Raw genomic sequence first — 13,396 nt, 5'->3', positions numbered from 1 at the left:
AGATATTGCACTTTAGGAAGCAGGGGCAGTTTCGAAAAAGAGGAAAATTTTCATTTCTTCTGATTGGGTGGCCCTAAAGCCACATGGTGGGGAAACGCCCACCTAAAAGCAAGTTCACCCGTTGGGTCACCAGGTCACCTACTATTCACTATTTTTTAGTGTATATTTTCATTCTTTGGGTCACGAAATACATTGTGCCCTTGACCCAGGGCACGAAATACACTGTGCAGGTCATCATGGTGACCCAGAACAATGTACATGGTGACTCAGGGCACGAAATACACTGTGCTAGTGACCCAGAGGGTGAAATTAACACTAAAGGGCAATGAATAGTGGGTGACCTGGTGACCCAACGGGTAAACTTGCTCTAAGAATTTTCCAAGTTGATTGGGTGGCCCTAAAGCAACCCCCACCTAAGAATTATAGAAGCTTTTCTGTAAGTTGTGAGGTTTTGTGCTTTTCTGCCCAAATCAGTGGTCCTTCGTTTTGGTAGAGATCAACAATCATCAATCATTTGGTCGTCGGGCAAGAATAACGTGGAATCATATCAATATTGGTACCCACTTGTCATTAACGTGGAATCGTACGGACTTTGCATCTTCCGTACTCAAGAGTTGGCAGGATGCGACAAATCATTTTCAAATCTTCGGGTCCCATGCTGGTTGCAACACACATTAAGCCATTAATGTATACGATTTTTGGTAGCTTGGTAGGTTATTTTTATACACCTAAATAGATGCACAAAAATGCCTATAAATTAACTCTACATGAAAGTCGAAAATAGTATACGTAAATAGAGATCGTTCCCGCAAGAGATTGTGGTCTAATCACTAATCTAAAGACTCAAAACAAAATAAAACTTGAACTGTCCAATTATAAAGATCTGACTAGAAGATGACTCTAAACTATTTTAAATATCATGAAAATTTACAGACAGACTTTACACACGATAAACTAACTACCGACAAAGTTGATAATTTTTGAAGATGTTTTGGTTAACAAAATAATTTAATAAAGACTAAATAATAAATGACTCTGAAAATAAAGACTTGATTCAGGGTTTTGAAAATTAAAGATAAAACAAGTTAGGGGATATGCATCCACCACCAATCAATCATGCAAACTAATCATGTTCAACCTAATTACATTAATTTATAAATGAAGATGCTCAAGTTAACCCAACGATTGAATTAACTCATTGTTTTTCCTTACTTGTGTGCTAGGTGAGAGATGCTCTACATCTAACCTAAACCCTAAACCTATTTTCTAAATGCAGATATTGCACTTTAGGAAGCAGGGGCAGTTTCGAAAAAGAGGAAAATTTTCATTTCTTCTGATTGGATGGCCCTAAAGCCACATGGTGGGGAAACCCCACCTAAGAATTTTCCAAGTTGATTGGGTGGCCCTAAAGCCACCCCCACCTAAGAATTATAGAAGCTTTTCTATAAGTTGTGAGGTTTTTTGCTTTTCTGCCCAAATAAGTGGTCCTTCGTTTTGGCAGAGATCAACAATCATCAATCATTTGGTCGTCGGGCAAGAATAACGTGGAATCATATTAATATTGGTACCCACTTGTCATTAATGTGGAATCGTACGGACTTTGCATCTTCCTTACTCGAGAGTTGGCAGAAGACAAATCATGTTCAAATCTTCGGGTCCCATGCTGGTTGCAACACACATTAAGCCATTAATGCATACGATTTTTGGTAGCTTGGTAGGTTATTTTTATACACCTAAATAGATGCACAAAAATGCCTATAAATTAACTCTACAAGAAAGTTGAAAATAGTATATGTAAATAGAGATCGTTCCCGCAAGAGATTGTGGTCTAATCACTAATCTAAAGACTCAAAACAAAATAAAACTTGAACTGTCCAATTATAAAGATCTGACTAGCAGATGACTCTAAACTATTTTAAATATCATGAAAATTTACAGATAGACTTTACACACGATAAACTAACTACCGACAAAGTTTGATAATTTTTGAAGATGTTTTGGTTAACAAAATAAATTAATAAAGACTAAATAATAAATGACTCTGAAAATAAAGACTTGATTCAGGGTTTTGAAAATTAAAGATAAAACAAGTTAGGGGATTTGCATCCACCACCAATCAATCATACAAACTAATCATGTTCAACCTAATTACATTAATCTATGGATGAAGATGCTCAAGTTAACCCAACAATTGAATTAACTTATTGTTTTTTCTTACTTGTATGCTAGGTGAGAGACGCTCTACATCTAACCTATTTTCTAAATGCAACCTAGGTTGATGCAACTCTTGATTTAACACAAAGAAATCATTACGCAATAGAAAAACTAGACATCACAAGGCATCTTGAGTACGACGCGTCTCAATTAACCTAGGAACCTAATCACTTGCCTTATAGACAATTTACTACTCTAGAATTCTCAACAGAACCCTCGAAACAAGGCATAGGCAATGACAGGCAATGATTATTCTTAATAAAAGAACCCTAAACATGCAATCTAAGTTGCGCACCAAAGAAAACATGCAAAGGAATCATCAATGTAAAAATAGAAATTAAGTTCTCATCCAATAGATAAACTAAACTAATTGAAAGTCATAATAAGTTTGCAATCATGATTTAGGGCTTCAACAGCCCCTATCTAAACAGTTAGTTTCTCATAGAAGAAGAACAAAAACAAAATAAACTAAAGAAAGGGACAAAGAACTGAAGAAGTCGAGGGAGATGAGAAGAAGAGAGAAGAGAAGAGAAGCTTTTCAGATTTGCATAGCCCTTTTATATGGCTCCTTGAGTCTTCTTTCATTCCTTTTTGGTTTGAGATTCCTTAAATTGTAAAGAAAACCGACTTCTTAATTCTCTATTTGATTTAGGATTCTCTACACTTTGTCCAATGAGAATTTGCCATATCATCATCAATATTTCTCCTTTATTGCTGCGTCATCTCCATGGATTGGACTCCTCGATTAATTATGGTCACTTGCTAGAGCCAGGACTTCAAGCTTTTGTTTATTTGCACATCTTTCCTCCATATTATCTTCTTTTTTGTATATTTGCTTCAAGAAACCTAATAAACACAAAAGTAAATAAATAAAGGGAAAATAGAATAAACTAACAAAGTGTTGTAAATATTATTATTATCTATGTGGATGTCCATGTAAATACTCATTAGTTATGTACTTTGATGTAAACCCTATCTCTATATAAAGGAGACTAATAAGACTGAATGAGAACACTTCTACTTTCTCCCAACTATTCTTTTTCCATCTTTTCTCTACTTTATAACACGTTATCAGCACGCTCTGTTCTGTTTTTTTTTTTTCTCTCAAACACTATGATGATCTAAAAAATTTATGGTGCAACAATACTATTGTTTTTTTTTACCATATCTATGATCTACGAGTTTTATTTCGTCTTCCGATCATTACTCAAAACCCACCATGATATACAAAATTCTTGATTCAAAAGCGTTTATAATATTTTTTTTCAGTGTCCGATGTGGAATCGATGAGACCTAAACCATACATTTTGCTATAAGACTAGGATTCAATGTCTTTGGCCAGTAATTCAAACATCAAAATAAAAACAACTAGTGTCTGGAGGTGACACCATAACAAAGACACAACTATGAAACCAAGACAACTAAAATCTCGCTCAATTGAGGAAGGACTAATTATACCTAACAAAAACCAAAAAATAAAACCTACTAAAGGCTGTCACGAATCTCTCTCAAAGGTGACTCTAGCTTCCTAAAAACTGCCACAGTAAGATGGAAGCTTGTAAGGTCAGTTAACTCAATTCAAATCTCCAATTCCTAGGCCAAGGGTGGAGGCACCACTAGCCCCAACATAGAGAGAAATCCCATCATTCCTTTCCGAAGCCACCAAATCCAGATCCAATCTTAGTAGAGACTGATGTTGGCGTAACAACACACTAACACAGACGGTCCATAGATGGAGAACCATCTTGCCACCATGCCCCTTGCTCATCCTCTGATTACTCCCTCCACGGGACAACCATATTCCGATGAACAACTTCGCCGCAATCCTGCCCTAAAATTGGCCAGAAACTCCTACTTCTTGCAAATAGATAACCAAACCTCGTTACTCCATCAATCTCGTTTCATCCCACCGCCAAGCACCAAACAACATTGTGGTTGAATCCAAGTATTAGAATCCAGATAGACTATGCCGTCCTTCGCCAGTATTGAGCCCACACGCGTATGCAATGCAACTTCGCTCCACCATCTAAACTGTTTAAGAGAAAGAGAAAAACTACTAGCGTAACCTCAAACTCTGACCACCACTCGTCGCCAACAGCATGTGAATCCGTCTGGCCACACCCATCATGCATCTACGAGGTTGAAACTCTGAAAGCCACCATCAATGCCGGGGCGTTGTACAACAAGCAACATAAAATCATTTATTTTAGCCAAGCCTCTCCGCTACTTTTGCATAACAGAATACTCAGAATTGTTTGTCACACAGAATGCCAAGCTTCCTTTCTCCTATCAGAAGTCTAATGGGGGTGTATTGTATTTGGATTTGTGCAGATTTTTTTTTAAATGACAGACTTTTTGAAAAGTCCACAGACTCTTTAAAAAGTTGATAGACTGTTATTGATTTGGATAAATTTCAATTTAGTTTCAATTTGATCAGCAACACTCCTGTGCTTTCAATTTCAATCAGCCGTGCCCAAATTTTACTGTTCCGTCCAATTTGAACGTTAACTTTGACTGGATTGACAAAGTAAAATTTGGATGGTACAATAACATTTTATAGTCAAAGCTCTCCTAAGAAAATATTAGGATTAATTTCAGTTTACCCCCCCTGAGGTTTTGGGGTGTCATCATTTCACCCCCTCTACTTTCAATTTTGAATTTTTACCACCCAAACTTTCCAATTTCAATCAGCCGTGTCCAATTTCTACTGTTCCGTCCAAATTGGACGTTAAATCCGACCCTTGAGGGTTAAAATGGTCATTTCAACATAAAAAAAATTTAAAAATAATAATAAAAAAATTAAAATTAATTTTTTTTCTTTCTGTTTTTTCGTTTTTATTTTTTTTTTCTTTTATGTTTCTTCTTTTTTATTTTATTTATTTTTTTAAAATTTTGTCTTCAACCTATACACCACAAGTTATAATAGGTTTATAAAAACAAAAACAAAAAACTCTAGGTAGTTGAAAGTCACTTGCTGGTCTACGATATTTGTGATATATCTCCGATAAATTGAAGAATTTTAGGATATATTCCCAATAAAGTGAAGAAATATCTGTAAAAAAAAATTTTACACTTTATCTGTAAATAAATATCTGTAAAAAATTATTTTACACAGATATTTCTTCACTTTATTGGGAATATACAGACATTTACAGATAAAATGTAAAATCATTTTTTACAGATATTTCTTCACTTTATTGGGGATATATCATAAAATTTTTCACTTTATTAGAGATATATCACAAATATCGTAGACTAAAAATTATTTTACACAAATATTTTTTCACTTTATTGGGGATATACAGATATTTATTTATAGATAAAGTGTAAAATTATTTTTTACAAATATTTCCTCACTTTATTGGGGTTATATCCTAAAATTCTTCACTTTATCGGAGATATATCACAAATATCGTAGACCAGCAAGCGGCTTTCAACCACCTAGAGTATTTTTTTGTTTTTATAAACCTATTATAACTTGTGGTGTATGGTTGAAGACAAAATAAATAATAATAATAAACAAAGAAACAGTAAAAAAAAAAAAAAAAAAAAAAACAGAAAATATATATATATTTTTAAAAAAATTTATGTTGAAATTACCATTTTAGCCCTCAAAGGTCAGACTTAACATCCAATTTAAAAGGAATAGTAGAAATTGGACACGGTTGATTGAAATTGGAAAGTTTGGGGGATTTAAAATTGAAAGTAGAGGGGGTGAAATGATGACACCCCCAAACCTCAGGGGAGTAAACTGAAATTAATCCAAAATATTTTTAATGAGGAGCTCCCTTTTTTTTTTTTTTTGGTAAGTCAAGTAGGACGTTCATTTCCTGATTACCGTTTTGCTCACAGAAACAACGGTAACCATACAAAAGCCTCCCCATTCCAATTCCTAGCGCGGAATAGAGGAAAAAAAAAAAACAGTTTCCCAAATGCTATCAGTCACTCCCCCTCTCCTTCTCCACAGAAACTCCACCCTCTTCTTCTTCCCATCATTCCCAATCCGTACGAGGCCTCCGAGCCCCTTGAGTATCTCACGATGCTCTTCGGGCCTCCAAGAGGCCGAGGACACAGATCAGCTCCGATCGGACGAGCTCTCCGCCTCGTCTCCGTTCCCGGCCGTCAAGGCGGCGAAGAGGGTGGTTCTGGTGAGGCACGGGCAGAGCACGTGGAACGAGGAAGGTAGGATCCAAGGCAGCTCCAATTTCTCAGTGCTCACCAACAAAGGCGAGGCTCAGGCCCAGACTTCCCGCCAAATGCTCATCGGAGATGCCTTCGATGTCTGCTTCGCCAGGTCCGCTTCTGTACTTTCGCTTTGTTTCGGTGGCCTGTGACTTTTAAGTCTTTCACTATGTTCTGCAATTGTCATCTGATACTTTAAGAAACAATTACATTGTTTTGGGATATAATTTACAATTTAAGGATTATTCTGAGTTTGTATTAGGTAGTTATTTAATCTGCTTGATGATTTCGGATTGATGTGACAGGGGTTTTAGATTTTAGGGTGAAAGGAAAACTCTAATGAAAGTTTAACTAATCCTATCAATCTGTTAGTTAGTAGTATAATGTGGGATGAGAGTGTATGCATCTATGATCAATGCCTTATGTTACATCTCTCCTTTGAGGGATTTCCCGAGTCGTGCATTAGCAAATTGGATTCATACTACTGCCAGGTACTATTGAGCAAACAAAGCATTGCCATGTCTTGTTGATTATCCCAAGGCTTAATCCCACTTTACTTCCATTTAGAGTATTCTACATCTTAAATTTCTTTTAAAACAGTGATATATGAAGTAGTGAATATATAGAATAGTATTAGACTGTGAGATACTGAGTTTGAATCCAACTACAACTTCCACTTTATATTGAATATAATGTTGGGATCTTTAGTGATGTGGAAGGCCTCACCACCATGGGGAGAAGACTGCTTCCTGCTAAATTGTGTTGTGTGTTGCAGTCCCTTGGCACGGTCAAAGAGAACAGCTGAAATTATATGGGACACTCGCAAAGAGGAAATGATTATGGATTTTGATTTGAGGGAAATCGACTTGTACTCATTTCAAGTGAGTTCTATTTGTTATCTTCCTTACCGATTGTGTTGTTGAATCAACATGAGCAGGACTTGTACCAACACAAAGTGGTGAATTTGTTATTGTGTTGGTTAATGTAATTTTTCTGATTGTAGGGCCTCTTAAAGCATGAGGGAAAAGAAAAGTTTGGTGCAGCTTTTCAGAAATGGCAGGTAGATGCACCAAATTTTAGCATTGATGATCATTATCCAGTGAGAGAGTTATGGGCACGCGCTAGGAGCTGCTGGACTAGAATACTATTGCATGAAAGCAGGTCTGTTCTTGTGGTTGCTCATAATGCTGTTAATCAGGCTCTCGTTGCAACAGCCATTGGTATTTTTCCATTCTCTTTAGTAGATGTACCTGAAAAGTCTTTGCAGACATAGTTTTTCCCTTCCTCTAAAGAACTCTTCCTTCGGAAAATTTCAGGACTGGGAACAGAGTATTTCAGGACTTTAGTTCAGAGTAATTGTGGTGTAAGCGTACTGGACTTCACCCCATGTGCTGAGGGTGGACCACCATATATCTGCCTCAATCGTCTAAACCAGGTATACAGCATCTTTACTGAAAAAAAGAAAGAAAGAAGAAAAGATCACTACTGATTCATAAGCTACTTTCTCCATAATGTTGATGCTAGGAATTATGCGTGTATGTCTGTCTCTCCCCTTCCCTCCCTCCCTCTGTTTATGTATTTGGTTCATGAAGGTTTTACTGTTATGTAGGTTCAGTAACTGGATATGCTGTCCTCTAAATGGTATTGCAATATTAGTGCAGACCCCAAGTTCACCTATTGAAGCTGGAAGTTCAGGGGGAAGGAAAACTAGCAAGCGGATCATACTTGTTTGCCATGGATCCACACAAATAAATGCAGAGGTATTTCAATGATTTTAAAGTGCCTTGCGGAGTTGTAGTTATATTCTTCTAAATTCTCTGAATCAACAGATTGGTTCAATTTGACTAGTGGTTGGATTGTAATGGGATTGAAAGAACTGATATTCCTTCGTTCCTCTTTGCAATTTGTGGGCAGTTTTGAGCTTTTAATTAAGTTGGAAGCCTATCTGGGTTGGTGGTAGTAATGAATAATGTCTTAGAAAGTTAGTGTTATTGCTGCTCTGCCTGATTTATGTGTAACTGAGATTTGAAATGCTATTCTACAGCAATATTTAGTATAAGTCTATCATATAATGACAGTTGGACTGGAAATAGTGTAGATCAGATAAAGATTTGGAATAATTCACATGTGAGTTTATCATTTTGAGACGCACAGGATAACAAAATTGTGCATGCCAAAATATATCTGGAAATATTTATAGATATAGGTCTAAATTACTGAGTTCCATGTTGTTTAACATACTTGTTTTTCTTCTTTTTCTGGGGAACAGCCAATGGACATGCTTGGAGTTATAAAGGTACAGCATCTACTGTTTACTTTTTTTTTACATTTTGATATAACATCCTCATATGATCTGAATTTGATGTTCTCTTGTTAATCATCACAGGCCCAGAAAATTGCCGAGCTACTTCTTGATTTAAAAGCGAACTCTATAGTTAGCAGTCCTAAGGAAGCTTGTGTTGAAACAGCGATTGCCATCTCCAGAGTAAGCTCATTCTAGATGCCCCCAGGTCACTCAGTATGTTACAAATGTATTCTTTCTATTAATTTTGTTCCGAAATTATTGTGTCTGTTGTATTGGAGATTTACATCCTTTGTTTAAAAGAGTTTTAAGTTGTTAAAACCTACTGTAGGTACAAGAAGCTGCAGATTGTTTGGGAGCTGACTCTGTGCCACGCTCTGTGGAGATGAAGCAGATGGAGAACCTTGATATTGAAAACATTCTTCAGCAGTCAAATAAGGCGAGTTATATAAACATCATCTTTGAGAATATCTCACTTCTTAGATGCCAGGGGTGTTGGGTTGAGTTGTCCATGGTAACCGAGTAACCTAATGTCATAAGTCATAACTGAGCTGAACTTAGAGATCGATAAATCTGCATGTTCTCATCCCAAACAATAGAACAGTAGAGTATCTACCATGAAACATGCATGCCTGTGATCTCTTTGCTACCTGTTAGTGCAACAGAGTCCATGAGGCTGTGAACAAGCTAGATTTGTAACTTCATGTTCTCACTCTGCTTGGTTGATTTTGTCTCCTAAAGTTTGTTCTCTTCTCTTTTGTGCAGAATGAAATGGAGATTCCATCTCTTCAACCCGGTTGGCTTAATGGGTTTGAGGATAGAGTCGTGGAAGCTGTGTGGGATCAATCTGAGAAGGCCTGGCAGTCTCTGCTAGAAGAAGTAGCTGATGAAGCAGCAGCGGAAAAAAATGTTGTTGCAGTTGGTCATCCTGCATTGCACAGAGCATTGCTGGGGCACTGCCTGAATTTGACAAAAGAATGGTTGGGATCATTTCATCTTGATACAGGAAGCATCAGTATCATTGATTTTCCAGATGGTCCTAGTGGGAGAGGAGTTATTCGGTGCATAAACTATACTGCCCATTTGGGGAGATGGTCAGTACCTATAGCCAAATCAACAGTAAACGATAAAAATATTTAGAAATGATTCGTGTGGTGAACTGGTATAGTTTTCTTTGGAGTTCGTATACTGATCCTACTGTATCGAAGAAGGATACAAAAAGAGATGGAATTACTTTGATCCATGTATTATAAATTTAATTTCTAGTTCCTATCTTTGTATTTGTTGTTAGTCTTGTTCATTGTCCCCAAATTGTCAAATTCCCGGCAATTTTGTTACACTTACAAGACTACTACTCCATTTGAATATAGAAGAAAGTATATATGAAGGTAAAACTATCTCAATCACTGAGAAAACAGGCAGGTTCATAAATTGAACCACGTCAGCTTATTGGTAATTTACTTTGCGATGTAAATATCTAAATCACACTGGGCCACAATTAGAATTGCAACAAAATCTAGGGAGTACAAAAGAAAGAAAAAAACCATATCTCCCATCTGATTTCATTTCAGTCACTGTGAGGGCTTTACAGAGGTTTTAGGGTTCTAAACATAAACACAGATAGATAGAGACACAATGTCAGCTTCAATCGCCGGAAGAACCACAATTCTGCGCGCCTTTTGCAGAGCAGCAACAACAACAACAACAACAACAACGCCAAGAATTTCAAGAACCACATGCCTCCCTTCCATTCGCTCCAATTCCACGCCTCGTTGCCCCACTTCACGGTACTACTACCTAATCTTCAATCTTCTTTTAAGAGATGAATATATCTACCAAATTTGTGCAAATGTGATAATTTCGTTTGTGTATTTATAAATTGAAAGGCTGTTGCGAAGAGAATTGAGCTCGCTTCAACCCCTCCACAGCTCCATTGCTGCTGCTTGCCTCGTCTCCAAGCTCCCAAATCTAGCTGCCTCCTCCTCTGAAGGTCACTCCTATTCCTCATTTTCTCTTTGCGCTTTTCGATACTCAATGTTGTACAATATTGTTACATAGCATGTCAATTTGTATCAATTTGGCACTGTTAGTTTCTTTGGTTTTGTTAGATGTACCCAGGTGGGATTTATGTTTAGAGTTTTAAATTACCAGGTCGAACCGAATCATCGAAAAGCTTGTTTCATAGCAACTTTAAACACCTCTTAGTTTTATTGAGCAGATAGGTTAAGAGTGAAGCCTAGTTGTGTCCCAATTGGATCACTGCGAGAGTTGTAGGAAATGTAATTGAACGCTACCAGTGCTTTGTTGTTGTCTCTGTGTTTGACGGACTGCTCATCCATTTTACCTGTACTTTCTCATCTTTTATAGAAAAGGAGGGAGGGAGTTGCAGTAAATGCGGTACAGATCATTTTGTTCAAAAGTTTAGAAGGGACAACAGTGTAAGTAATGAATATGAGGAAAGACTAAGCATACCTATTATTTTTAGGGGAAAATATGTTAGTTTATTCTACTAATGATCAAAAGTTTAGAAGGGACAACAGTGTAAGTAATGAATATGAGGAAAGACTAAGCATACCTATTATTTTGAGGGGAAAATATGTTAGTCTATTCTACTAATGATCATTGGTCATAAAATTACTTGTACCAAAATAGGAAAAAACAGCAATGGAACCTGCTTTATGCTCCGACATGTATATTTGTGGTTTAGATTACTTGTTTACAAATTCTTAGCTCTCTTTTGGGAGTTACATGATCTGTAGTATGTTTGTCTTTGTCTCTGTGACAGGTAGATTTGTGAACTATCTCAGTCCTATCTAGGAGGGAGTGCTTGCAGAGATCAGAGTTCTTTCCTTGTTCATGAGTTTGCCGATAAGTTCTTTCAGAAAATCAGAATGCCTGTCTTTCAAGGTTAACCGCTGAACATGTTTTTGTTTAAATTATATAGAAAATCTTTGGCATCACTTGAAATTCTTCTACTTTTTACATGGTGAATTAAAGTTAGACTCATGACTGAAAATGATGTTCTTGTACTGTTTTCAAGTAATGTCATATGACTCGTATCAAATCATTTGTATCAAAGTAATAAATAAAATGACTTGAGATGTTAATCTTGGGAAAATAAATTACTAGAAGGGATCCTGATGGAATCGTAATAGCTGGGTTTCCACTGTTTTACTAAACAGGCACCAAATTATGTCCATTGCGTTGAAATTTGCTATGGTATTACAGTTTATGTGAATAAAAACTCGGTGAGTTAAATATTATGGTTAGTGACAACCTTTTTGATATTTTGTCAGAAAAGTTTAAAGTAGTAAAATCATTACAATCGAAGTCCTTATAAATATGTAAGGAATCCTGAGAGTTTGAGAGTCTTAGTCACTACTCAAATTTGAAACTAGGAATAGTGCTAAAAGATGTTGGTACATTATTTCTGTGTTTCTGAGTCTTGTTACTTGATAAATGATTTTGCTCTTTAAATGATTGTTCATTTAGTTTGGGGTTCTGCAAAGTTTAATGCTGAAGGAGGGGATATCTATAAATCCAGTATCCTTTCACGTAAATGGTTTTCTAGATAAATTTCAGTGTGAGGCATGTTTTTAAAGGAGAACTGCCACATATTTACCTTTGTGTGCTTATTAGGCAAGTCTATTAGAGTTGCATGGCTGTGTGCAGTAGTAATTGACATGATCAAAAGAAGGTAATGTCATCAACTAATCATGCAAGCAGAATCTAGTTAGTAAAATGATAGTGATTGCAAGTTTGTTGAGGTGCTTCCTTAAAACAAGATATTAGGGTTGTCTGAGAGTCAAAAAGTAGTTATTTATATTTATCTTTCCTTGATCATCTTATATAGTGTCAGAAATCTTCCTGATGATGCAGACACATTTACTGTTTAGGGTTAACTAGCTCTCCAATAAATATTTGATAGTTAAAATCAGGATCTATTCTTCTGCAGTTTCTTAACGGTTTGAATAAAGTCTTATTGGTGGGTTAGTAAAACAATAAAACTTTATGGTAATTTTCCAGTTTTTATGGAATTTCCCCTTTACAAGCTTCCTGCTTGCTAGAACTCAGCACTAATTGATAATTCCTTAACTCGTTTACCTGGTTTTTTGAGTAACCATTTAGTATTCATTGAGGATTTTGCTCTTTACGTCTGGATGAGGATTTGGTTGGTGATTCATTTACTTGGAATTGAACTTGGTTTCCAAGATAAGTTGGCTATGAGCCCATATCTCAGTTACTCTTTCCTAGTAACTAGATGGAATTCTTTTGTATCAAAACCACCTCATTTAGGATGAAGGCATTGTTAACAAATGATGGTAGAATGAAAAAGAAGCGAGATTTGGTTGAACTAGAAATTTGGTTTGATTTGCTTCTCAGAGATACAAGAGGTGTTCATACCTTTTGCTTCAAATAGTTGAAGAAGCCACCTAGTCCTGTGTCATTGGTGTTCTAGTTTGTGCTCAGATTGTTATAATTATTCTTTATATGAATTGGCTGGGGACTGATAATTAAAAGGAGACATTGTAGATTCTTACATTTAGGAATAGTCTCCCTTCACATAATCCTTGTTCTCAGGATTGAATTTTGGGAAGAAAAAAAAAAAGGGTGTTTCTAAATATTTGCTTCTATGTAGACCCGGCAAGTTTTTTACATCCAGCAAAATGATAGAATTTCTAATTACATCCAGCAACT

The 13,396-nt window shown here is 36.3% G+C and overlaps 2 protein-coding genes across 3 annotated transcripts; both read left to right on the top strand.

Moving 5' to 3' along the window:
- The first annotated feature begins 6,099 nt into the window (after positions 1–6,099).
- On the top strand, positions 6,100–9,988 carry LOC112165435 (probable 2-carboxy-D-arabinitol-1-phosphatase). Of its 2 annotated transcripts, none has more exons than XM_024301938.2 (9): positions 6,100–6,508; positions 7,172–7,277; positions 7,400–7,616; positions 7,713–7,831; positions 8,058–8,156; positions 8,666–8,692; positions 8,783–8,881; positions 9,030–9,137; positions 9,464–9,988. In XM_024301938.2, the coding sequence occupies exons 1-9, from the start codon at positions 6,147–6,149 to the stop codon at positions 9,836–9,838; spliced, it is 1,512 nt and encodes a 503-aa protein (XP_024157706.1). In that variant the 5' UTR covers positions 6,100–6,146; the 3' UTR covers positions 9,839–9,988. The 2 variants fall into 2 exon arrangements, with proteins under 2 accessions (XP_024157706.1, XP_040361754.1); XM_040505820.1 differs by having other exon boundaries at positions 6,338–6,508; positions 7,105–7,277.
- Positions 9,989–10,253: 265 nt separating this feature from the next.
- On the top strand, positions 10,254–11,816 carry LOC112165437. Its single transcript, XM_024301941.2, has 3 exons — positions 10,254–10,485; positions 10,585–10,688; positions 11,484–11,816. Exons 1-3 carry the CDS (start codon positions 10,334–10,336, stop codon positions 11,513–11,515), a joined length of 288 nt encoding a protein of 95 aa, XP_024157709.1. The 5' UTR covers positions 10,254–10,333; the 3' UTR covers positions 11,516–11,816.
- The last annotated feature ends 1,580 nt before the right edge of the window (positions 11,817–13,396 follow it).

Source organism: Rosa chinensis, chromosome 5 (assembly GCF_002994745.2).
Source record: "Rosa chinensis cultivar Old Blush chromosome 5, RchiOBHm-V2, whole genome shotgun sequence".
Lineage (NCBI taxonomy): Eukaryota > Viridiplantae > Streptophyta > Magnoliopsida > Rosales > Rosaceae > Rosa > Rosa chinensis.
The sequence above is the reverse complement of the archived record's forward strand: the minus strand, read 5'-3'. Positions and strand labels throughout refer to the sequence as shown.

Excerpts from the sequence above, each read along its gene's own strand:
- LOC112165437 (XM_024301941.2), top strand. The coding sequence starts at position 10,334 with ATGTCAGCTTCAATCGCCGGAAGAACCACAATTCTGCGCGCCTTTTGC. Across the intron at positions 10,486-10,584 it reads CCTCGTTGCCCCACTTCACG|GCTGTTGCGAAGAGAATTGA; the intron begins GTACTACTACCT and ends ATAAATTGAAAG. Across the intron at positions 10,689-11,483 it reads AGCTGCCTCCTCCTCTGAAG|GTAGATTTGTGAACTATCTC; the intron begins GTCACTCCTATT and ends TCTCTGTGACAG.
- LOC112165435 (XM_024301938.2), top strand. The coding sequence starts at position 6,147 with ATGCTATCAGTCACTCCCCCTCTCCTTCTCCACAGAAACTCCACCCTC. Across the intron at positions 7,617-7,712 it reads TCTCGTTGCAACAGCCATTG|GACTGGGAACAGAGTATTTC; the intron begins GTATTTTTCCAT and ends GGAAAATTTCAG. Across the intron at positions 8,693-8,782 it reads ACATGCTTGGAGTTATAAAG|GCCCAGAAAATTGCCGAGCT; the intron begins GTACAGCATCTA and ends TAATCATCACAG.